This window comes from Haliotis asinina, chromosome 6 (genome assembly GCF_037392515.1).
Source record: "Haliotis asinina isolate JCU_RB_2024 chromosome 6, JCU_Hal_asi_v2, whole genome shotgun sequence".
NCBI lineage: Eukaryota > Metazoa > Mollusca > Gastropoda > Lepetellida > Haliotidae > Haliotis > Haliotis asinina.
In genome coordinates this window covers 22,338,027-22,366,001 of record NC_090285.1, presented here as the reverse complement: position 1 = coordinate 22,366,001, position 27,975 = coordinate 22,338,027, and the positions used below count along the sequence as shown (strand labels likewise).

At 37.2% G+C, this 27,975-nt stretch overlaps 1 protein-coding gene across 1 annotated transcript in view; it reads left to right on the top strand.

Annotated features, from left to right (window-relative positions):
* Window positions 1–6,327: 6,327 nt before the first annotated feature.
* The window catches only part of LOC137287458 (JNK-interacting protein 1-like), a 40,044-nt gene continuing 18,396 nt past the window's right edge, over window positions 6,328–27,975 (top strand). Inside the window, exons 1-2 of the mRNA XM_067819767.1 lie at window positions 6,328–6,501; window positions 19,704–20,100. Of these exons, the coding sequence (XP_067675868.1) occupies window positions 6,461–6,501; window positions 19,704–20,100 (438 nt within the window). The 5' untranslated portion in view covers window positions 6,328–6,460. The remainder of the gene's footprint in view (window positions 6,502–19,703; window positions 20,101–27,975) is intronic.

Sequence of the window (27,975 nt, the reverse complement as noted above, 5' to 3'; positions counted from 1 at the left end):
CACACATTGTGAACCCCCCTCTCCCCTAGTGTGGACCAGACAATCCGCTGATTGATATCATGAGCACCAGTCCATGCTGTCTGGGTAAAATGATGGAAGTCATCCACAGTTCAGCATAAGGAAATTTCACCAATATGTTTAAAATGTAGGGACAAAAATAATGACCATATCATCCAACAGGTGTTATCAGTAAAATAAACAAGAAAATGATATTGTAAAGTCAACAACAAACTGTGATTTCTCATTTCCAAATGTATCTACTTTGGAATTGTTTTTCTTTATAGAAATTAGGTAAATGAATCTACAGGAAACACAATGCCGATATATAACTTTTCAAATATATTTTTCAGTCAGTGTATTCAGAGAGCAAGTAATAATATAATACGATGGAAGCTGTCTAAACTGGCCATCAACGGCACTGAAGAAATAATCCAGTTTAGACAATGTGCTGGATTATAGAGTTGATGATACATGTACCAGCCACGAATTGGACTGAGAATACATGCCAGTGTTGACAACTTGCCGGATTGGACAGATGCTGGTTTTGACAGCTTCCACTGCAGTGATAATAACATATTATATATTTAATGTAAGTTTTAAAGTGTATTTAAGTAAATATTTAAAACCCAATATCTTTTTCTTCAGCCTCATAGTGAATCGAAGACAAAGACAAAGTGATATTTGTCAACATGGCCACATGTCATCAGGGAGATTTTGATGGCATCAGGGAGATTTTAATGGCTTTGTGCCATAAAAATCTCACACAAGTAATGAAAAAGTTAATTTCCCACAATTATGCTTACATATGTGAAATACAGAATGGTTATGCTATGCAAATGTATTTCCATAAACAAATGTATATGCAGAATGTTATCTTAAATGTCATACCTTATTTCTGATCAATGCTCTATATTCAGCATAGTTCTATACTCTTACACATGAAAACCCTTCATTAGCCTCTTTAGGACTTAACTATCTTAAGTTATCATATTGCTTGTCACTTTTGTCAGTGTCCTGACAAAGGGCTAATGCTGTAATGTCCAAAATAGTGAGTGTTTCTGTCTACATGGATATTTGGTTTGACCGTCAACCAGTTTCCAATTTTCTTCTCATTTCTCCATGAAGCATTTCTTAAAATAAAGTTGCAAACGTCTCCTGTCACTTTCAGTTTGACTTAATCAATCGTAAAAATCTGACATCTCTTTTACTTGATGGGAGGGGGTTTCAGAGCTGTTATTCCCATTTTTCCTCATTATAATGCCAATCAATATTTATGATTATTTTATTTTTCAGAATTCAATTTTTCTAGATTTTACACTGAAAATGTTGAATGTAATAGAAAAATAAAGTAAAATTGAATATATTTACTGGTAAAGAGCATGTATGCCATTATTGTGTTATAGTGAGGAAATCTGAGTATTGATTTGGTCCAAGTAATTACATTTCCAAAAGGCTAAATACCCCTTACTGTGAAAGGTTGTGTCTTACTTACAACTAATGATATTCTGTAGAGGCTCAGACAGACACTACTTTATTTGTTTCAGGTCATGTAACTTGATGTGACAGGAAATGTCATCACGTGGTTACGTGGTTACCATTGAACAGCTTGGTGTTAAGTGGAGTTAAATGCATATCAGCACGTGGTATAACTTTGTTGCATAAATGGCAAATAAGATCATAAAATCAATTTTAAGGGTTGATTTGTACTTTAACTTCTACGGTGTTTTGAAACAAAAAATGTATTCATTTCTGGAAGATATTCATTAGTTCCATATTTACTTTGCTAATTTGCAATTTTTAAATTATATCATTTATGAGTGAAACACTTCACCTTGAATATAATCCAGCCCAGTTTCCACCAATGCAATAATGTTCTGGCCAGTTTCCATGTGTCCCTCCAACAGACCAATCAGATTTCAAGTATCATGTCACTAGCATATGCTTTAGACAAAATGGTGCCACTGACAATCTGATTTAAATAATATGTTCTGATTGTGGTCAAATCACTTGAGGATGTTGGTAGAAACCCCTGAAAAGTTTTGAGAAATATCTGCTTATACCCATGTGGCAATGCTCATACTCTGCAGATACAGCAGTTGACCAAAGTCTCCATCACAGTCAACATTTTGGTAATGAACCAGATTTTGAGCTCATTACTCAAATTTTGATTAAACTATGCTTAGACTGAGCTTGTAAATAATGATGTCAGGACCAGACAACCCAGTGGTCAACTGCATGAGCTTCATCTACGCAATTTTGATATGATGATGTGCCTGAACCAAGTGAGTGAGCCTGACCACCTGATCTTGTCAGCTGCCTTTTACAACAAGCATGGGTTGCTGAAGACCAATTCTAAACCATGTTTTCACAGGTTCTTTTGCCTTTGTTAGATGCCCATCATTCTTATAGAGACCCATTGTGCTCAGACATTATACGAAACAGGTAAACTCTTCAAACTGTATTTGTTATTGGTAAAAAAGATGGTGGCAACAAAGAAAACCACAGATATATTTTTTCAATCTGGAGTCCTTATTCCAAGTTCATGAAATAGTTTACAACTTTTGAGGGTTCATTGATTAAGGAAGAGATTTGCAGCCTTTGGGAATGAAGAAATGTATGTTGTGTTGTACAGTTGTCAAAGTTGTCTTTAGCTGCCCAAAGATGGCACAAAATGTTGGTTTGTTCTACTGGTAGACAAATCATTGTGTCTGGCTACAGTTTGTTCTGATGCAGGGTCAGCATTGATACACTTAGAACAATGTTTGTCACTGGCCACGGACTTTCTTCATTTAGTAGTATTCTACACGGCCTTAGCTATGCCAATACCCTCAGCCTGGTGTTTAACTGTTGATGTCTGCTGCCTGTAGTTCAGTCCACCTAGTCAGCTGTGGGCATCTTCTGGCTGTAGTCTAGTTCTCCTTGTCAGTAGTCTAACTCAATGTTCGTACTACTCCCTTAAGTGGACTATGCTGCTTCTTTTTGGTTTATTTTAATGTAGCAGTTTCTTAATTATTATCACCCTTACTGAGTGATGATTTATTCTTTAAATTTTTGTTCAAGGAATCTAACAAAAAACAAAAACATTTCATTCCACAAATTGTAACCCTCATAAATTTGCCCATGCTTGTGGTGCAAAGTAAAGATATTTTGTATGTTATTCCAATAGATGTTGACTGGACATTTGAAACAATGTTAATAAAATAACATTAATATTGGATGGATGATCAATTGATATTTCAAGGGAGGGGAACATGGGTGGACAATCTAACCTGTGCCTCAACCTGTAACAGGCTTGAAATGATTACTACTTGTGTTTCAAATCCAGGATATTTGTCGCTGTATGAACACTTTTATTGATGAGTATATGTTATTTTTCACTTTAATCTCAGATTTTGAGAAAAATGTTGTTCATTTTGGAATTCCATGTAAAAAGATGGTTCATTGTCAAGTGCCTTAAAAACACCTATGTTTCACAGCGTTGATGGTGCTAATACTGTAGTTACAAATAAAATCCAAATTTTTTCACCTCATTAATCATCCAGCCCAGTACATCAACCATCTAGCCCATACTAGATCAAATCTGCAAGATCTGTGCTGAGCTGAGTGGAAAAAAAGATTACGAGAGTATACAATTCTCCCAATCCATCTTCACTGACAGCCATCCATACAGCCTCAGTGATAACCTGTCAATGTAATGACCTTGTGCCTGATTACAGAAAAATATTTCATCGCTCATGTTTCTCTAAATGAGGACAAATCTATCCACATGTCCATGCATTTGTTTGTTCATTTAGTTAAAGCACACTGTGTAAAACTGAGAAATCTTCAGGTGTAATTAAGGCAATATTTTACTGTTGGTTACATTTTTTGGTCGTCAAAATTTGGCTTATACACGGTAATATACGGTATGTTGATTAACATAATATTATTGAACGTAGTAAACAACAAAGTGGGCCTTGGAAGACCCTCACTGAAATTGTTTGGAATGTCAGATAACTTGAGCATAGCCCACTTATGCATATGCTCTTTACTACCTTTACAATGTAACACTATTTCCTCACGCTGACTATGGGAATCAGTGCCACCAGGACAATGGTGATGAATTCCTGCAGAATTTCTGCCTGTGAATAGGTATCTTCCACTCCATGTATAAGGAGTATCCTTTCTCAGACCCCTCAATTAAGGTATGAAAAGCATATACGTCATAGGTGGATTTTACGGTAGATCTCATCAGAGACTCTAACACAAATGCATTCAAAACTTCTAACTAAACGCATCCGTAAAGGTCCCGGGTTAGAGTTAGCCTTCAGCAACCCAGGTTTGCCATGAAAGGCAACTATGCTTGTCATAAGAGGCAACCAAAGGCATCTGGTTGTCAGGCTTGCTGACTTGGTTGACACATGTCATTGGTTCCCAATTGTGCAGATCGATGCTCATATTGTTGATCACTGGACTGCCTGGTCCAGACTTGATTATTTACTGACCGCTGCCATATAGCTGGAATATTGCTGAGTGCAAGGTAAATCTTAACTCACTCACTCACTCTAACTAAACATCAATATATTTGAATATTTTTCATTCAAAAAGCCTACAGAGTCATGAGTCTTGTTACATTTACACCCAGCCAGATTAACATTACACTAAATCTTCTCATTGATCCAAGTGCAAGCTCCTAAACACTTATGTAAGGCCAAACCAATTTTAGTTCTTGTTTTACAGATCTGCCAGTTGTACTTTTTCAACAATATGAAAAAAACTACGACATGTAGGTGCATGACCATTGGGCTGTTATAAAATAAACACTTTTGCGAAGTGATCTAACAACAAATTAATGTAATTGATTTCAGAATTAATGCTTTTTAATTAGGTGTTAGAGCAATGAAAATAGAATGTGATTGAACCATGCTAATCCAGATTAGCACATGATTGAGGAATGACACCTGTATTGTTTTTGTGTCTTTGACTTACCTGAATAGAGTCTGTGATATATCTATATTACTACATGTTTTTATTCTTGCGTCGTGAAGTTCGCGGAAATTAAACAGTCACAAAAATTTGGCTGTTTACAGTAACCGATGTCCTAATATCCAACCAATATCGACTGCAGTCTAAAAATAGGCCTGTTTCAAACCTTCAACTGTTGTAAGGAACTGTAACATTCCTTGTCAGGACAATGAGCGTGCTGCTATGGATTTGGTGCCATATAAGTGGCATTATTATTACGTGGACAGAGGAGGCTTATGATAGTACAGGGAGGTGTGTTGCACTTCGATGTATTGTTCTTATAAGTAGTTTGGCATTGTCATAAAGAAAATGAAGTACAGAGACTGGTTTCAATGAGTAAAGTTTTCACTTTACTGTTGTAACCAAACAAAAACAAGTGAACTGTATTTGTACTACAAGGCAAAGATATTTTCATATTTTTTCTGGTAGAGGTAGACTGGACAAAAATGTGGATAAAAATACTGCTGTTGATAAATTACCTGTTAATATTAAATAGGATAGGGGTTGAAGGTCAGGTTGTGATTCAGTCTGACTTGGTGGAAAACATTAATAAGTGTGCTACGTCTTTCAACATATTTAACCAAAATTCAGATAACTAACTTAATCATATCGGCCCATTTTCTCTGTGCAGTAAATTCCCACACACCTTTGAATGCATTCCTTTCATACAAGCAGAATGTAAATTTGTGGTTATAAGGTATTAAATACCTGCAGTGACCTAATTGTCTACCTTACCTTGCAGATATTGATTCAACTGAACTGAAATCATAAATCTTTATGTCTGTACCTGGTTATTTGATATTCATAACTCATGAAATGTTTTTGCTGTCATGAAAGAAAATCATAGGTTAAAAAAACCATTGATGTTTTCTTCATATTTATGAATTATATTTGAATTTGAATTAATATTGTTTTGATGAGAATAATGCATGTGCACTTCATGACTGAGGTTGTACTTTGAAATATATAGATTGATACATACTTTTATTAAAGTATTGATCATGGTATACAGAGTTTGTAAACCTATCACTCGTTCTTGTAATTATCTCACTAGTTGAGTCATTATAGTCAGGTTGACATAAATAGTTCTGACACTGACACAAGCTCAAGTTATTATTCCTATCCTGACCCCCCTCATGTATGGACTCATCCATAGATATAGGCTCTTCCACAGACTGGCATGATTATTGATTATTGAGTCGAGACTAGCTATTGGATGTCTGAGTTTGGAGGCCAACAGTAGCTTCCATGGAACTGCCTTTCTTGTAGCGGAAGAGCGTCACTGTGACCCACGTGACGTCACGCCAAACCTACACAAGCCACATAATTTATGTGGCCATTCACAACATGCTAGCTAGCTCTGGTTCTATTGGATTTCTAGCAGACAAGATGGCTGACAAAATGGACTAACGAAGGATTCTCTTTCAGAGGGATTATTGTTGTTTCAACATCCAGGATGTTGAAAGTGTACAGGCCAATTTGTCCTGATACATTCAGGTATGGGTATATCATACTACTGATTATTCCAACTCAGTTTGATTAAGCTTTTTCATTTTTAATATATGAGAATATTTAACATACACACAATGCCTTTATATGAGATAGCTTATTCAAATCATTCCATGACAGTTTTAAATCATCATGTTGATGTTGGAATTTCTGGTTTGTTGTGTTCAACATGTATTCATCCTCAACAGGTCTTGTCTGGCGAAATGTAGACATTTCTGGGGAGTCCTTCCATATTGAACTTTTCATTAAATTCACACTTCCTCACAGAATCAGTCTCAAGTAGGGTATGGTTTGTTAAAACACATGGTTTATATTGAATACATCAAGCTAACGCAGTTGCCATAGTTGAATCTGTGTATGAATACAGCCCAAGCTGTGTCAATTAATTCTTAATGGTGAAGATGGTTATTTAAATGTTCAGTCACTGGTGTCAAAAGAGAACAGCAGCATGACTGTATTGTCGTTCATCAATTATGAACAATACATGGTCATTATTGGATGGCTTGATGTGTTTTTGGTTTGGGATTTTGATGGTATGTCAATAACCAAACATGTAATTCAGCATGACATTTGTTTGATGAAATGTCAAATGAATGTGTCATCATTTACCTCTTCAGCTTTCTCTTGAACAGATCATAGAACAATGTAACTGAGACTCTACACAAAATCTCATCTGTTATTCTGAATAGGATATTAGTTTACATGGTCCTTTGTAAACACTAAATCTTTCACAGGAAATGAAGAACATTTGATTATTAATGTTAGTGATATTGTAGTAGTTCCGCTTGTATAACTGAATGAAATAACTCCATAGAATCATTCACCTGATGAAGGACCAAGAATTAACTCTGAGACATTGTATAAATACGTGAATAAGTTGTTTTCCTTAAATATGTGTTATGTATTCATGAACATCCTATCATTTCGGATGTGTAAATGAAGCTGTTTTGTTTCCATGACAACACTCATGTGTATATGATATTAGGTGTAAAACCATGTCTTATTTGAATGCTTGGCTGTGAATGTCATCAAGCACTGAAATCCTTGCAAGGATCAGTTATTTGGAACTGTTGCAGTGCTTTACATTTAATCGTGTGACACATGATGGAGAATGCAGTGCTTTACATAAAATCGTGTGACACATGATGGAGAATGAAGCAGAATTGTTCCAGAGAGATCACCATATTGTCTGTGTGGCAGGTGTTGAGAGAGTAAAAGCTCTGATGGTGTATAAGTAGATCTAGGTCAGTCTCGCAGGTGGAGGATATCTGTATCCAGACAAGCAGCTGCATATTGGTCACATCAACAGGTAATGGTTTGTTGAAGGATGTGTTTGATAAATGATTGTAAAGGTATTTTCATTTTATTTGTGCTAAATGATAAGAAATGTTGTATATTTTGAGCAGTTGTATGTAACTGGATGCTTTGAAGATTTTGAAAAAATGCAGGAAAATGTCATGTGTGATTAATTGAGTGTCGAAGCGACAGGGCGACCTGTATGATTCACCAGATTGATTGCATAGCCATGCTGCACAATCTGCCCTCCATGACACGCTGGTAGGGGCCTGTGCTATACTACTCAATGTTTGACAGGAATCTACTTACATCTGCCCTCCATGACACACTGACATGGTTACTACTGAAGTGTGTGCTATACTACTCAATGTTTGACAGGAATCTACTTACATCTGCCCCCCCTGACACACTGACAAGGTTACTACTGAAGTGTGTGCTATACTACTCAATGTTTGACAGGAATCTACTTACATCTGCCCCCCCTGACACACTGACAAGGTTACTACTGAAGTGTGTGCTATACTACTCAATGTTTGACAGGAATCTACTTACATCTACCCTCCATGACACACTGACATGGTTACTACTGAAGTGTGTGCAATACTACTCAATGTTTGACAGGAATCTACTTACATCTGCCCCCCCTGACACACTGACAAGGTTACTACTGAAGTGTGTGCTATACTACTCAATGTTTGACAGGAATCTACTTACATCTGCCCCCCCTGACACACTGACAAGGTTACTACTGAAGTGTGTGCTATACTACTCAATGTTTGACAGGAATCTACTTACATCTACCCTCCATGACACACTGACATGGTTACTACTGAAGTGTGTGCAATACTACTCAATGTTTGACAGGAATCTACTTACATTTGCCCTCCATGACACACTGACATGGTTACTACTGAAGTGTGTGCAATACTACTCAATGTTTAGCAGGAATCTACTTACATCTGCCCTCCATGACACATTGACATGGTTACTACTGAAGTGTGTGCAATACTACTCAATGTTTAGCAGGAATCTACTTACATCTGCCTTCCATGACACACTGACATGGTTACTACTGAAGTGTGTGCTATACTACTCAATGTTTAGCAGGAATCTACTTACATTTGCCCTCCATGACACACTGACACGTTTGCTACTGAAGTGTGTGCTATACTACTCAATGTTTAGCAGGAATCTACTTACATTTGCCCTCCATGACACACTGACATGGTTACTACTGAAGTGTGTGCTATACTACTCAATGTTTAGCAGGAATCTACTTACATTTGCCCTCCATGACACAGTGACATGGTTACCGCTGAAGTCTTTGCTATACTACTCAGTGTTCGATATGGATATTTATTACTCGCCCGTTGAAGATACTGCAGTGTAATATTTTCACTTCAATATTACACTAGTGTAATACCGCTTGACGTATGACGTCAAAATCGTTCAAAGTTGTGATGTCACAACGGTAATGTTGATGTCGCAATTTTACTAGACCTTGTTTGACTTGAAAGCTTAGAGTCCTCACACTGTAGGCAATTTTGCCGCAGTTTCTGTCTATTTATGTTGGCGAGTAATAAACAAAATACTAAACTCGCTTCCGTGAAATACCGTTTTCATTAAACTCGTTAAAGAGTTAGTATCAAACTCGCTTTCACTCGTTTGATACCAAATCATTAACTTGTTTAATAAAAATGGTATTACACGGAAGCGAGTTTAGTATCCTCTATGCATATACCTGACATACTTTAGGTTGTAGAGGTCAGAGGTATACTACTGTGTTTGTTCTGGGTGTACTTCATCTGGTCTCCATAACAAAGAATGTTTAGCTGCAATGACTGGTGATATACTGCCCATTATATGATAAGGATGTACTTTGTGTACCGGCCACTGCCACATAGCAGGAGTGCTGCATCAGTCCAGCATCAGTCTTTAATTGCTTACTTGGGCCAGGCCAGTTGTAGTTTTGTTTTACGAATTCTCCAGTTGTAGTTATTCAAGTATAAGAATAAAAATGAAGATCAATTTTCCCAACTTAAAAAATAAAATACTATTGTTTTTATTGGCCGAAAATGTAAATTTATGAGAAAATTGCTTTAAGATTATTTTTTGCCTCATATACACTCCATAAATTGCCAACAGTAAAATACTTAAAGCATTTAGAAGGAACATTACTTTGACCAGTGATTTTATGTTTAGTTTCTTTCCCCTCCTGCCTTTAGGTTTTCTGAGGACAAAATCCATAAAACAAGAAATAAAATTGGTCTTACTTTATGGGGAAAACTGGGTGAAGTAGGGTACTGCATAGAAGGAGACAGCATGCTGACCCCTTTCCCAAACATTTCTTACCGTTTTTCAATGGCCCATCATGTGCTTTTTGACCCATGAATTGACTGAAATATCTTTAAAACAAATCATTTAACATGATTAGACTAAACTGCTTTGACTCATGTTAACTTATGAATCTGTGGAATTGGCACAGTTTCAATCAGTTTTGACCTGAAAAGATCCGGGATAGAATTGATCTTTTGTAGCGCATGCTTGTTGTAAGAGACAACTGATGTGATCAGGTGGCTAGACTTGTTGACTTACTTGACATGTCATCATATCCCAACTACATAGATCAATGCTCATACTGTTGATCACTGGTTTGTCTGGTTCAGACTCGATTATTTACAGGCCGCCTTTATATAGCTGGAATATTGCTGAGTGTGACATACAACTAAACTCACTCACTCATATGATTTTTACAGTTAGTTTGTCCTTCACGTTAAATGGAAACTGTCTGAGTATAGTCATGATTGGTATGATGATTCATCAATGCTCATCGATCTATGGGCCGCTGATACACTGAATCGATACAAAGTTTTCCATCGTCATATACTTTGATACAGTACAGGTGAGTCTCAATACATTGATGTCTAAGTTTGACTATTCCTGGATCGTGATATCTGTCAAGAGAAAAGACTTACTGTTGTTTAATGATTGTGAAAATTATGCTTTCTAATTTTCCTTTCATAAATGTTTTGTAGTAAATTCTTGCATCAGGAACTGTGTCAGACAGAGTGCTCACATGTTATTGACATTCACAAAGTCTATGTAGAAACATAATTATCTCGATTCTGAATGAAGATTGAACAACACTGACAGAATTTGATGATATACTTTAAACTTTATAATTGGTTTTATTTTGATCTTAAGGTGTTTTATAGTTGGTGTTAGAATTAAAGGTTTTAGTATTGTAATACATATTATATCTCCACCCTTATATTGGGATTCATATCGTATTAAGCTTCAATGTACACAATACTTTGGTAATATATGGCCATGATTCATGTTTCATGATATATTGAATCGCAGATGGTATGCCAATACCAGCACTAGTCATGACTGGGTATTCTTATGCACTTACAATATCATTTCACAACATATGTACAGACTTTCGTTGATATGCTTGGCATATAATTTACAAATTCTTTTGACATCTAGAGTTCATCAAGTGTATGCATACCGAGTTTAGTTTTACATCACACTCAGCAGTATTCCAGCTATATGGCGGCAGTCTGTTAATAATCGAGTCTGGACCAGACAATTCAGTGATCAATAGCACGAGCATAGATCTGCACAATTGGGAACCGATGACATGAGTCAACCTAGTCAGCGAGCCTGACCAACCGATCCCATTAGTCACCTCTTACGACAAGCATAGTTGCATTTCATGGCAAACACGGGTTCTTCCCTGGACCTTCACGGGTCAAGAGTCCTTGAACTAGACCAGACTGGCATATTGTAATGCAACTAAAACACAGTTCAGCACAGGGTGAAACTAGCACTGATGTGTTTCTTTGCAAACCTGTAGCACTGAATGAATAGTTATTTCAAAATCACATGTGGACTGTAATTAGAAGTTTTTTATCATCTATTCTATAGCTTCAGTCAGCAGTCCTTGGGTTGGTTCAAATTTCAACAAATGTGATTTGCAGGTGTTAAATTAGTCACTTGGTTTTTTTTAAAATATTGCACTCTGCAGTATTTCACCAATATGGAGGCGGTCTAGAAATAATCAAGTCTAAACCAGGCAATCTAGTGATCAACAGCATGAGTATCAATCTATGCAATGGAGATACAATGACATGTGTCGACCACCTCAGTGAGCATGGGTTACTGAAGTCAAATTCTAGGCTGGATCTTACAGGTCAGCAAGTGTTAGAATTTTCATCTTTTGTTCAACTGAAAGTAGTAGAATGTGCAGTCCAAATGGTTTCAAATGAAAATGAAGCACAACCATATCCTGACTAGTAGGGGGTATGCTGAATTACACCCGGAAATTGGCCAACACATGATATTTATCTCCTAAGTGGAAGGTGTCAAAACTGGCATCTGTCCAATCCGGCAAGTTCTCTACATAGGCAGAAAATGTCTGTTTAGTCCATGGCTTGTACATTTTTCATCAGCTCTATAATCCGGCACGTTGTCTAAACTGGATTAATTCTTCAGTCCCACTAAGTGCCAGTTTAGACAGCTTCCACTCTAATATACTGACTATTCCTGACTAATACCTTATTAACTCAGTGTGGTATTATCAGTATCCACTTGTTGATGGATACGGCAGCATACATAGGGTGCTGAACTTGGAATGAACTCCATACAATGTTACAATGTGTCTTGTTGGTCATTTGGATGTCAGGAAAACAGACACCCAGAAACAAGACGTGGTATGAAGCCATATTAGTCTCACTGTACTGGATGAGCTGCCCGATGTCTATGGCAGGTGTTATTGTTCTTGCTATACACCTCAATCAAAAGCTGCATGTGCGTGGGTTGGGCTGAGAGTGGGATGAGTGGATCAATGACCTTCAGTGTTGGGGAACTGACCGATGAGCCATCAGGGCCACTGACCGTCTGACTCTTGACCCCACGTCTGGTAAAGCACTGGAGTCTGGTAGGGCTTGATGTTGTTTATAAATATGGTAGTTTGTAAGATGTGATAACTCGAAAGGAATTTCATTTGAATGTACTTTGTCTGGGGTTATAAATAATGAAATAGTGTCCATGAAATGTAATTCAAATTATCAAGGATTGGACACATGAATAAATATCATTATTCTTTCTAATGGAGGAAGTTTCTTGAGATGATGTTAGTTCTGTTAAATAGATAAAATAAGAGAGAGAGAGAGAGAGAGAAAGAGGAGAGTGAGGGAGAGAGAGAGAGAGAAATTAGTCTCCAGACATTGTCTTTATGTGGTACTGAAACTCAAACCACATGTGAGCCACTGGTAGTGAATCGGTTAGCCTGTCGTCCTCTTTTGAGTTCTACTCCTAGTAACTCTTCTATGCACTGACCAACTGAACCTTTAGAGCTGGTGTTAAGGAATGTTCTGTCATTCTCTCTGTGCTGTAATGCCTGTAAAGTTCATGCAGGGTCTGGGGGTGAACATGGAGACTTCCAATAATGGCCCAAGCATGTTCAGTGGGATCAGATCAGGTGAACTTGCAGGTCTGTCCATATGTGTGATGCTGTTGATCTGAAAACATCATTAACAACTCTTTCTCGGGCATTATCATCCATTAAGATGAGCTAGAACCCACTTGTTGTACCAGAGGAACGATTACAGGTAGGTTTTAACTGATCAGACTGCATGTTTGAAATATGGAACACATTCATGCCATACATTTTGCATGTTATTTCTTGAGACAGTTGTGTTCATGTGGTGCTGTCAATATTATCAGATAAATAAGTTAAAAAGGGTTATGTATTCTTTGAATATTTACATTTCAGTAACATGCAGGTAACAATTACTATCGAGATATCACACTGAAATACTTGTTGCTTAATTTTTGTGAGGTGTATAAATAAACTTTAGATGCAGGAGATTATCTCCTGAAGGATAGCTCTTCAGTGAAGGATAGCTCTAGCTAATGAGAGGGCTAGATGTTGTGCAACTATGAACCAGACATACTTGACCTTTTGTCATAAGTCTGACATAAGTCATCTACACCCCTAAGCAACAGTGGTTGCAGATTACGACAGGGGTGAAGTGTGTCAACAACCACTGTTTTGTCTGATCCATCTACAGGATGCGGATACACATATAATATGGCTGACTATGATTTGAAGCAGCATTCAGTCCATCAACTACTTCATCTTAAAATAACTTCAAATATCACAGGATGAAGTGGGATGCAAGTTCACAGCTATTAACTAGGAACAGTAACAGAACTATATTATCACAGATTTTAATTGAAAACTAGATCTAGAACTATAAAGGACAATACAAGGTAAATAACTGCTGGTACTTTTTTTGGTTGAGTCCCATCCGGAATTCGAACCTGTACCCTCAGGCACCTAATTGCCAGCACACAATGTCAGCCGCCTAGCCTGCTCAGCCACCGCGACTTCCAAATATGAAATCCCAAATATGACATATGTTGCATTTGACCACTTTCTGAATGGCATTGTGTAATCACAGTCAGGGATATGGTGTTGATATACCCATAAGGTGTTACCCTATGGTCTTACTACAAGCTGGCAATGTTTGTCTTTCATTCTGACAGTGCAGCATTCCTTTTGACTTCTTGGTGTTTGACTAAAGACAAAGATGTTGAACTTGTAAGATTATTTAATGAATGAAGAAATAGTTTAGTCAGTCCTTAGGAAATAACAGTTTGCATCTTGTTCTTGGTACCTACAGCATTCACATAACACTGGGCAGTAGGGGGGTCTGATACACCAGTCGGACATTTGGAGTTGACCTTGCAACTGCCCCAATGCTTTCTTAAGCATGAAATCACAGTGACTGTGTTTTATTCCAGGTGAAATATTTTATTCAGGGAATCGCTGTGAAAAACATGTCCTTGAAATTGGTTATAACTGGTATTCTGCAGCCCATGCTAAAAAACATACGAAAAGTTGGTGGTCTGGCTTACTGACCAAACTGATGCATGTCACTGTGTCATTGTTGTGTTGATTGTTGCATATGATTCCTATCACTGGATTGTCCAGTTTAAACTTGATTGTTTACAGGCTACCATCATATAGAGGTAATGATCATTTCTGGTCTCCCCTGCTGTGATGTTCCTGGAATATTGCTAAAACTGTAACGTAAAACTATATTCACTCAAAAAGAGGGATTACCGAGTATGACTTCTTTGAGTAATATTTTAGAAGTACAATAATGGTAAACTTTGTGGATAATAACTTGTTTATTTTATAAATGCAATAAATAAAAGAAGTTATTACCCATAAAGGTTGTCACTAATGCTTAGGATGGTGTTAGACAACAAACAAACAAAACCATGTGTAAAAATTACGCAAGTTTGACCTCCAGCCTGACAGAACTAAGGTCACATGATGCTCTCTAGTCTATGAAACTCCGCTACTGATCTCATCATTGATCAAGGTCAGTTCTGGGACAGACAATCCATGACACATGACAGGTTATGTTTGATTGCCAGACTGATCAATGAGCCACCAGTGAAAAATCATGTGACCAGGAATCATTCCGGCCAAATCCAAGGAGGTCAGTTCCATCATTCTGGCAGCTACGGAATATTTGGAATTCAAGCGAGGCATCTGTAAACCTCTGAAGAAATGTCCGCCTTAAATCTAAGTTTATTGCATCTTATCCCTTAATATGTGTCTAGAATATAAATTTCCTTACACAAATAGCTGCATGTACCTTTTTTGTAATAATGTCAACCATGAATGTTTTTGAATACTATTAATGATAGTACATAATCAAAATGCACTCATAATAATGTCAAATTTGAATGTTGTCTTATTGCCAAGATGACTGCTTCGAATGAAATATCCCCTGATTTGGTGTTTCATATCAGTGACTCTTCACTAGCTGCCTTGAGACAATTGCAGGCAAATGCTGCAGAGGGTTAGAAGGACTGGCCTACTGTCTGTCTCTTATTAAAAGTAAACTTGGAGACACTATGCGTTTGCAAAGACTGATTGGTTACAAATAGCTGAAAAGATTTTGATTTTGCAAATGTCATGTGTCAGTCAGTTTTGTCAACCTGAATATGCAGAAAAAATGAATGATGGAAGTTTGTCAATATAGTGTCACATGGAACTACTCCTGATGATAACAGGTTCGTTTGTTAACAAAAAGTAACATGTCTGCCCCAATGAAAATAGAACATCCTGTTTCATGGTATGAACCTGCACCTGTGTTGCTAGTTATGTTCATTCATTTCATGTTCAGGTAATGACTTTATCATAGGTCCCAATTGTGGTAGCACTTTTCAGATTCCCTGACTAAGGTTCCCATTTAACATTTCTTGTGTCTGGGTTAATTATTAAATTGACAAAGAAATTAACCCCAAGGCTGACGTGGAGAACGTATCACATATTATGCAATAGGATGGGTCAGCTTAGGTATATGGAATGATGTGTGGTGTTTCATGTAAGCTACTGATCAATGGATCAACCAAAATGTGCTGAATGATTAATTGTTGGTATCTTGCATATTGGATTTGTCAAAGGAGGATTTGTAGATAGCTGTGTTTTTTAAAGTACAAGTGATATTGAAAATAGTTGTTACATCTATATCTGTTAACCAGTGAGATTCTAACACCTTTGTGGCATCAACATGTGTCATAATATCAGAGCTTGCAAAGATCCGGGTTAGAATTGATCTTCAGTAACCCATGCTTGTCGTAAGAGGCGACTAACAGGATTAGGTGGTGAAACTCTTTGACTTGGTTGACACATTTCATCATATCTCAATTGCATAGATCGATGATCACTGGATTGTCTGGTAGAGACTTTATTGTTTATAGACTGCTGCCATATAGCTGGAATATTGCTTAGTGTGGTATAAAACTGAACTCACTCAAATTATCAAGGGCAATGTGTATATAAACAGAAGCAGTGATTAGATTACTACGCGTGACATGAAACCTTTTTGAAAATTGACATCAGTCTGTGGAGTCAATAAGATTATTGAACAAAAATGGCACTGTGTCCAGGAATGCAGTTACACATGAGGAAAACAATGTGCCATATCTTTTGTTTCCTTTTAATGCTATCATTTGTCAGTCATATTTTTAATCTTTTTGTCATAATAAAATGGACTGACATGTTTTAAGTACAGATGTTTTATGACTATCAATTTCTGTCATTTGGCTCAGTGGCATATATACGTGGTAACCAATGTTCAGGTGAGAGTAGTAATTTACTAGTCAAGATAGTGAAACATCACAGAATACAGAGCATTGAACAAGGAAACCTTTGCCTCCGTTTAATAAACCATCCTGAGACAAATCTATACTAGTATTTCATTTCGTTATGATGGTGACAAATGAGCTTACAGCCTGTGAACTTGCCAGTTCTTCTAGAATATTATCTTGATAACCACATTAATAAAAAATAACAAGGGCAACAGCCTTTCATAACATTCTTGTCAAATTGTCAGAGATCAGAGTCCCTTTAAATGTCTACCTTAAATTTTAGCTCTTTGAAAGAAGAACTGACTTGAATATTAGCTTATAGAAAGAAGTACTAACTTGAATGACATTTCCCTTGATCACATGTTCACCTTGATGGAAAGGTATGGTTTTGATGGAATCAGTCTTCATTCTCATGATTGTAGGCCTTGGCAAACATTGAATATCTCCAGGTTCAATAGTGCACAACCGAGATGAAGCCTAAAATAGAAAAATATCTAGTGGAAAGTCTAGACTTATTTTCACTGGTGAACAGGCCAGGAAACAATTTGCCTTCAAGAAATACTACTGCTAAGAAGCTTCAGATTATATAATCACAGACTTCCTATGTTGTGGATGTCAGTATTCACATTTCAAATCTTTGGATGATCAGTTGAGTTCAAAGTAAGTTGTTTTTATAGGTAAGTGAGATGTTTTACACTTGTTCATGTAATTAGTGAGAGAACAGTAAATATTTCTTAAAGGCCTGAAAACCTATAATACGACGACAGTAGAAATAAAATATATTGTTTTGAAAGGCTGTTCTTCAAATGACATGTTATTACTCAGGCAGCTAGTCAATGATATATGCTGACACCAACAAAAGTTGTTGAATATATTAACATTCCCATCTTGATGGAATTGATTGTTATTCCCCAGATTCTTGGAAAAGTCATGTACCATTGTTCCTCGTGCTTCAGGAATCAATTCCAAAACAGCTCTTTTTCCAAACAATTGTGTCAAGCAATATTGATTTCTCGAAACTTAAAGCATTAATACTTTATCTCTTACCTCATCTCCAAGAAAATGTGGTTGCTGTTGCAGGACTTGCAGATTCAACAGTCTATCATGATGCATTCACATAATTATTGCCACAATGAAATAAACAGATGTAATATTGCCGACTATCGCCCACCATGATACATACAGATCTATTATTGCCGACTTCAGTCCCTCATGATATATACAGATGTAATATTGCGGAGTGCAGACGATGATGATATGTACAGATGTAATGTTGCCACTATGACAGATGATGCAGATGCAATACATGTTACCATGATATATACAGGTGTAATATTGCTACCATATATTGCAACCATGCTATGCACAGATGCAATATTGTCACCATGATATATTGCCACTATGGTATACCCAGATGTACCGGTACTATTGCCACTATGATATATACAGATGTAATATTGCCACTATGATATATACAGATGTAATATTGCCACTATGATATATACAGATGTAATATTGCCACTATGATATATACAGATGTAATATTGCCATCATGATATATACAACAGATGCAATATTGACACTATGATATATACAGATGCAATATTGCCACTATGATATACATGTATACAGATGTAACATTGCTGACTTAAGTCCACTATGATGTATGGCTGGCTCCAGGCCAGTATTATTCAGGTGCAGTGAATTGTTGGCCAACACATAAAACATGATTCACTTTGTATTTTGGTCTGTGTGGTAGTTGTATGACCCAATGTTTATTTCCCGAGCACAACTGCTGTCATTATTCATTGTATTGATGTTGTGTGCCATGTTGTATTTATTCTGCCATGCAGCACGAAGTCGGCAGAGATGCTATTGATGTGGTCTGGGGTAGTGCAAGTTTGTGAAGCTCATACCTTCCATCAGGATTATGTTACTGGAATATTTGCAGTAGAATCAATAGTGCCCTGGCAAATACATGTCGTCCATGATTTGTGAAAGCATTATACCATACTGAGATTAAGCAGTCATAAGATCTTCGTGATATTTCTTATGCCCGACGCTTGTCATAAAGTTGAATGATGTGGATATGGAGCAGGAGTGGTGTATAAATGGGGGAACACTTGTTGCCTGTGTTACCAACATGGCCTAACACTGTGTGAGTGAGTATGGTTTCATGCCACTTTTTGTAATATTCCAACAATATCATAGCTGTGGACAACAGAAATGGACCTCAGACATTGTACCCATGTGGGCAATCAAACCTGGATCTTTGGCATGATGAGCAAATGCTTTAATCACTAGGCTGCCCCACTGTCCCAGAATGTCTGTGATAAAACCCAGCCATCAAGAATACCGTCATGCAAGGATGTCATGTTAATCCTTACAATATGGCTATCATGGAGGCAATTTTGAACATTTAAGTTTAAACTATTATTCAGTCCTTTCAGACTAATTTAACATTTGTACATTATTGTATTGTTAAGAGTTTATTTTTTACCATGCAATGGTCAGTTGTTATGAAATATTGATGTTTTTACATTGCACTGAAACTTTAAATATTATGTAGCAAATATTCCAAAAAATGGTTATATATTATCCAGCCTATCTGTCCACAATGCTGGTCTCAATATTTTAGCTTTTAAACAGAGGTGAAAAGAAATGGTTGCCTTGTTAATACATCAGATTAACATTTCCAATTCTCTTTGCAGGCTCGCACATGACATAAGCCCTGATATACTAGGGGATGATGACTGTGAGACAGACTTCAAGATAAAAGAGTTCATCTCAGAAACCTATGGTTGCTGGTATGGGAAAGACAACTCTAGCCTCTCGGATAATGACACAGCCAAGGATAGCTCCACAGAAAAAGACAGTACTGCAGAAAAGAATGCCAAAAACTTGTTACATATAAAAGGTCAGACACCTGAATATATCAATCCTTTACCAACTAGGATCGAAGATGTTGAGGAATTACCTTCAAAAGAACTGTCTCCCAAGAAGACATTGTCACCACAAACTGCTGCAGTTATTCAGGATGATTATGAGGAAGACACTGTACCCAGCTGTATTAGCTATACCTCAGACGTACATATATATTCATCAAACGTAAGTATATTCAATCCATTACTTCATAGCCAAAATAATGGAAGCAACAAAACTCTGTTTATTATCGTAAAGAGTCTCTACTAAAGCCGGAGTCTGTTGTAGGATTCTGACTATGTCAAAAGCATGTATTTATGAATCTCCAGGCAGCACAAATGAACACATGCAAAGTCACAGCAAGGTTTTCCTGAAAAGTATATGGGAACATATGGTACAAGTCAAAATGGGAAAATGAATCAGATATAATTTGGCAAATGTGGAAATTTGAATCTTAAAACATTATTTAAAAAAGTGTCACATGAATGTTTTTTAATATCGTTAAAAGAAATCTTTAAAAATCTGATTCAATCTGAGGCATTTGAGGGTGAAATTAAGTGATATACAAATTGAAATGAAATGTTAATCCAGAAATATCTGCTTATAGAACTAAATTGTGAAATCAATAAATGACCGCAAAAGTTCACAGAATAATCAACATATTCTTTTGAAACACACTTGTATGTTTTTATTACAAAAATGACAATACAGTCAGTCAAATACTTGGCAGTAGCAGTAATTAAATTTCTCTTTGATACATGGCTCGCTCTCACAAATGTTCAGAATTTGTCACTGTCAAACATCTTAAAAGAAGCCTGGGCTCCATTCTGGAATATTGTTGAAAGCTGGCAGAAATTCAGTGTTAGGAATCATGAAGGAGACAGGAATTGGGCAAGTACTGTAGTTAAAGCTACAGTTTACGGTTTTCAGAGCAAGAAGGCCACAAACTTCACTCGTGCTCTTATGTGGACGAAGTTAGCATTTCTGTACTTTTGGTTGTTATACCAACCAGATAATTTATTATAACTGAATTCAAATAAAACCTGTATGCAAAAACGCTTGACATTTTCCAAATGCTTCAGTCCTTTGCTGCCACGAACAACCACTATAAATAAACATGCAGCAAGCTCTTTGTTCAACACACGGGGCGATGAGGTAACTCAGTGTTCAAAGCATTTGCTCATCACTGAGAAGACTTGGGCTTGATTCCCTCTTGGGTATTAATGTATCTTTTTCTACTGTGGTCAAAGCATTTGCTCATCACTCTGAAGACTTGGGCTTGATTCCCTCTTGGGTATTAATGTATCTTTTTCTACTGTGGTCAAAGCATTTGCTCATCACTGAGAAGACTTGGGCTTGATTCCCTCTTGGGTATTAATGTATCTTTTTCTACTGTGGTCAAAGCATTTGCTCATCACTGAGAAGACTTGGGCTTGATTCCCTCTTGGGTATTAATGTATCTTTTTCTACTGTGGTCAAAGCATTTGCTCATCACTGAGAAGACTTGGGCTTGATTCCCTCTTGGGTATTAATGTATCTTTTTCTACTGTGGTCAAAGCATTTGCTCATCACTGAGAAGACTTGGGCTTGATTCCCTCTTGGGTATTAATGTATCTTTTTCTACCGTGCTCCAGCCATGATATTTAGAATATTGCTAAAACTCACTCACTCACTCACTCACTCACTCACTCACTCACTCACTCAAGCGCTCACTCACTTACTCACTCACTCACTCACCCACATACCCACTCACTCACACACTCACCCACTCACTTTCTTCCACATTACAAGGACATCTGTATTTATGTCCTGATCAGTAGAAAATGTGAACCTTAAAATGAAGGCTTATATAGTTGAGCTGTTGTCATTCTTAGACTGACACCTGAGCTTCCTGTCATTAGCTGCTTTAAGTAGTGCTACTCAGTGTGGCCGTTATTGTAGTTTGCAGGGATCTGTGCACTTGCCTTTGAGGGTTTACGTTGTCATATACCTTGGCATTTCGGTAGACCTTTTTCTGAAAGCACATGCTGTGTTGACTCATACAGGATCTTGTCAAAGCTAATGGACCATAAGAATTTTATCTTGGGGATGAATACAGTTTGGTTTGTAACAGCTTTATATTGCTTTTTGGGATCTATAATTACTTTTTAATTATGGAAAAAAATGTATCAACATGTTTTTTTCGCAAATTCAAAGTGAAATATGTAATTTTGAGGAAACTATTGAAATGAAAGGACTTAACAAATATGGTGATTCTGATGATCACAATTTCATTTATGACTTGAAATGTAATCCCATAATCTTCAACAGTATGAGACAAATTGTGTTTTTGTGCTCAAGACCATCTTGAAACACATAAAAGGATATTTAACGCCATACTGAAATATACTTGTGTTTGATTATCTAATACCGAAATTTCACAAAACAAATTGATTTGACTTTTGAAGCCATTTTGCCCCAGATCATAACATTTCATAAAAGTATTTGAAGTATGCTGGCAAATTGTTCATTGTGTTAAAAAAAAGAGAAATGTCTCTTTTCATACCCATAGTTAATGGGGAAATGGCTAACCAAGAGGTAAAGCCCTAGCTCATCACACAAATAGGGCCAATTCTCACCTGCCATTGTTATTATATTTCAGAAACATTTCTGTTCAGTTATTGCAAATGAACATGGTTGATACAAATATTTGCTCTTTTTGTCATCGGAACCAGAAAATCTCCAGCATGTGTATGTAAAATATAATCATGCACACAAATTTTGGAGAAATGTTTATGAATCATCGTTGTCCCAGATGATATTTTTATGTCTGACTCTGTCATTCTTTTTTGCAATAATTAACATCACACATTGTCCTACTAGTCAAAAATATATTCATATCTCCAGTATCAAACCAAATATGTTACCCTTTGAAGGTTTTGTTAATATTGTCAAGGATGTTTTTAAAGTTGAAAAAGATATTGCACATGAGAATAACACTATACCTTCATTTCATGCCCAGCGGAAACTGTTAAGCAGTGTAGTGCAGTCCCAAATGTGTCATCATGTACATTATATGTGTACGCTACACCTTCTGAACTGAACCGAATAAAAATATTGAAAAAAAATTCACTGCAGACCAATTCATGGCAGCTACTGCCCTGATGTGGCAGAAACATTTCGTCAGTGGAACTAAACTCCACTCTCTATCAGTAGAAATTGCCGAAAAACAGTATCCTGATATCAATAAATTTGCTTTGCCTTTCTTCACTTTTACAAAGAATTTCCATGTAGGTAATAAGATTTATTAGTGTAGTGCAATGGTGACTTGGTCAGAATGTCGATACAAAACCTGAAATCCACTGTGATTCATTTATCCTGGTTGTGCTGTCTAATGCTAATTTCTCCAAGGAATTCCTCCACTTCAAGTAGTTCCTGTCAAAGTTGGACATTTACTTCATGCTATTTGATTATATATGTGGGATGAGTGAAGTCATCTCTTTAACCAATGTTAATTTGAGAACATTTAAATTGGTTAAAGAACCTAGTTTCAATTGTTTTGTAAAATGCAATTACAAGGTATGGTAGGTGGCTGAGAGCCTGTTTTTATGGACTCTGACAAGAAGTCATTAAGCCACTTGAGCTGTGGCAGCACAGGTGGCACTGATGTCTCAAGGGCCAAAATGAGCTGTGCATTTTGAGTTACATCCTTAGGCTTGCCAGAAAGCTGTTATCATGGGCTTAAATGACAATGGTTATGTTTGTAAGTCTGTCAGCTTGTGGGGTGCATTGATGTGGTGAATGTCAGACATGTTCATCACTCTCCCCATCACATCAGGCTGCCATGTTGTGGTACAACCCCAAGACACTTCAGATCTGCATTAACTGCAATTCAGTCACTCAGTTTCTAAGTTACAATGTATAGATTGTTCGTATTCAAATTCACATTCACCTCTTTTCTCATTCATGGAATGGTGAAGTATTCATAAGTTGAATAATAATGTATTTCAGTCATTAATTCAAAGTAGGGTTTACAAATGAAGCTTTTGAAATTGAGTACTTCCCATCCATATAATATTTTCATAAAAATGGCAGAAATATGTAGTAATTCATTAGCTATTTGCTATATATCATCATCCTACACTAAGACAGCCATCTTCAACTGCAGCCTCTGATAAGCTGGGTATGAGTTGCCTGTAATCCTGTAGCTCATTTGATTAATTATTTACTTTCCACACATTGCTGACCTAAATACCTACAGAAAATCACTATTTATGTTACCATCTATTATCACTGAATGAAATGTACAGTACCATAAAAGCCCATGCATGTCACAGACCTGCCACCAATGATACACCTATCTAAAATATCAACCAAAGCCCATGCAGGACACAGACCTGCCACCAATGATACCCCTATCTAAAATATCAACCAAAGCCCATGCAGAACACAGACCTGTCACCTGATTATGATACCCCTATCTAAAATATCAACCAAAGTCCATGCAGGACACAGACCTGTCACCAATGATACACCTATTTGAAATATCAACAAAAGCCCATGCAGGACACAGACCTGCCACCAATGATACCCCTATCTAAAATATCAACCAAAGCCCATGCAGAACACAGACCTGTCACCAGTGATACCCGGCTATCTAAAATGTCAACCAAAGCCCATGCAGAACACAGACCTGCCACCAATGATACCCCTATCTAAAATATCAACAAAAGCCCATGCAGGACACAGACCTGTCACCAATGATACACCTATCTAAAATATCAACCAAAGTCCATGCAGGACACAGACCTGTCACCAGTGATACCCGGCTATCTAAAATATCAACCAAAGCCCATGCAGAACACAGACCTGCCACCAATGATACACCTATCTAAAATATCAACCAAAGCCCATGCAGGACACAGACCTGCCACCAGTGATACCCCTATCTAAAATATCAACCAAAGTCCATGCAGGACACAGACCTGTCACCAATGATACACCTATTTAAAATATCAACAAAAGCCCATGCAGGACACAGACCTGCCACCAATGATACCCCTATCTAAAATATCAACCAAAGTCCATGCAGAACACAGACCTGTCACTAATGATACACCTATTTGAAATATCAACAAAAGCCCATGCAGAACACAGACCTGCCACCAATGATACCCCTATCTAAAATATCAACAAAAGCCCATGCAGGACACAGACCTGTCACCAATGATACACCTATCTAAAATATCAACCAAAGCCCATGCAGAACACAGACCTGTCACCAGTGATACCCGGCTATCTAAAATATCAACCAAAGCCCATGCAGAACACAGACCTGCCACCAATGATACCCCTATCTAAAATATCAACCAAAGCCCATGCAGGACACAGACCTGCCACCAATGATACCCCTATCTAAAATATCAACCAAAGCCCATGCAGGACACAGACCTGCCACCAATGATACCCCTATCTAAAATATCAACCAAAGCCCATGCAGAACACAGACCTGCCACCAATGATACCCCTATCTAAAATATCAACCAAAGCCCATGCAGGACACAGACCTGCCACCAATGATACCCCAATCTAAAATTTCAACAAAATTGCTGACGAAATTTTGGGATGGTTGTTTAGTGAAATAAGATAAGTTGGTTCAAATGTTTTGATACTGAAAAATCAAAGCTGACATGGCTTGTTTGATTCATGAAATTTCACCATTAACAGACTCTTTAGTAGGGTCGGAGTAGTGCTGATATGACATGTTCCTGTATTTGCTGAGAACTTGGCAGTCAGCTGGTATTAACCTTCAATCCTGTCCTCATAAGAGCAAACATTCACTCTGCAGAGTAGCATGATTTAGGCATGCTAGAAAACTATGATCCTGGGTTTGTACCCTGTTTAACTCTGATTATGTTTCTAGGTGCGTTGAAAGGTTAAACTAAAGTGATAAACTTCTAAGACCTGCATCATTTTCACTCACTCACCCACTCACCCACTCACTCACTCACTCACTCACTCGCTGCACAGTGTCTAGTCCATCCCATTTCCAGGGTGCTAAGACTTATTGCTAAAGCTGATGTTAAAATGCACCCACTCATTGCCTTATGTATAGTCAATACAATACCACAAGCTAGTCTGATGTGGTTAGCAGTGCCAGACACCCACCCACAAACCTGGTAGAACTTTATTGATTCTCTCATCAGATCTCCTCTGTCATCTTAAATGATTCATCAACGTCACAAATGGTCTCTGGAAGATATAGTTTCATATGTATATGTTTAACATGTTTGTTCACTGCCCTTTAGTCATTGCAGCGTGCATCAGCGGAACATTTTTGTCAAAATATGGCTACCGTCTGCCAAACAGTTATCACCATATTTTAGTGGCATTTACAAACTTACTCTGCTGTTTGTTGAATGAATGAAACAGAATTAATTATGATGTGTCTAGCAAGTTCACTGCCACCGATCATGTATTCATATAATGCGGCAGAAGGGAATCTGTACAAGAGTGAGGCTGTACAAAGAAGTGTTTTCTCACAACTAACTGTAACAGTTATCGCCATTTCAGAAATTCACCGACTATGCTTGTTGTAAGAAGCGACTAATGGGATCGGGTGGTCAGGCTCGCTGACTTGGTTGACACATGTAATCGGTTCCCGATTAAGATCGAGGTTAAAGCATTGGCTTGTCACACCAAAGACCTGGGTTTGATTTCCCACATGGGTACAGTGTGTGAAGCCCATTTTTGGTCTTCCTCACCATGATCTTTCTGGAATATTGCTAAAAGTGCTGTAAAACTAAATTCAGTCATTTCCTCACTCATTGTATTGCAATGTGTGACTTACGGGAGTATGACCGCTTGCAAGTGCATATGCATGTATGTTCAACTAGCAATTTTTGCAATGAATATAAAGAGGTGTATCCAAAATGAGGTTAAAAAATATTCTCTTAGGGTTTATCAACAAATTTAAAATATTGTGCTCACTTTTTGGATGTCTTGAAATAACAAATGGTATAATTACTCTCTAGAGAGGTGCTCTGTGACAGTTTGGCCAAAGGCCTTTGGTTGGAATGACCTCATGGGTGTTATATGTGAAGCCCATTTCTGTTGTCCACTGCTGTGAGATTGCTGGAGTACTGACAAAAGCGGCATAAAGCCATACTCGCTCACTCATGACAGTTTGTATAATGGTCATCTTTAACTTGAACACATTTAGTAAACTATATGATCTGAGAAAAGAACTATTGTGGCCGTGATTTTCTTAAAGTTGATATCTCTCTTTACTTCCAAGGTTGGAAATGAAACGAGATGCAGCTAATTTGACCTTTAGGACAAATATCACAGGCTTTTGAATCTTCCATATGCCGGTTACATGTAATCGTCTCTGAGTATGGTTGCCATGGCAATGTCAGAACTTATTTTTTTGCTGTCTTACACAGCATAATATTGACATTTTGAAAGATTAAAAACCTTTCAATGTTTAATTAATATTTCAAAACGAGTTTTCAATGTAATTCCAGGCTTTGGTCTTTTATCAAACTTTGAGGTTTTTGGAATGAATTGATTTCCTAAATGTGTCCATTTGTCCTCCATACATGAAAGATATTAGTTGGTATTGACATTGCTACATCAAGAGGTTACTGGTTGAGACAAAACTAAAACAAAGCATAATAATATACTGTCTTTGTGGTACTTGAAATTATTTCAACTGTTTTTCTGAGAGTGAATGATAGTGTACACAAGCAGTTTAATCATTGTTGAAACTGAAGATTTTTGGAAAATACAAACGTATGAACCTTTTTAACAACTTCTATAGAGAAATGTCAATTTCTCATGTTCTTCTTGTTCAGACATAACGTCTTTCATGAGCTTCTTTTTGATAATAGTTACAAGGCAATCCTAGTTTTTGTGCTCTGACTTTCTGTGAAACACTCACGAAACTACACCAGAAAATTTGGTATTTCATAGCATTGTTGGAAGATTTCATCCAGAATGTTTGCAAGATGCATGTTTTGAGGGTGGTTATTATGGTAAATATGGTAAAGTGTTCAACATAAACACATTCCCACAATCAAT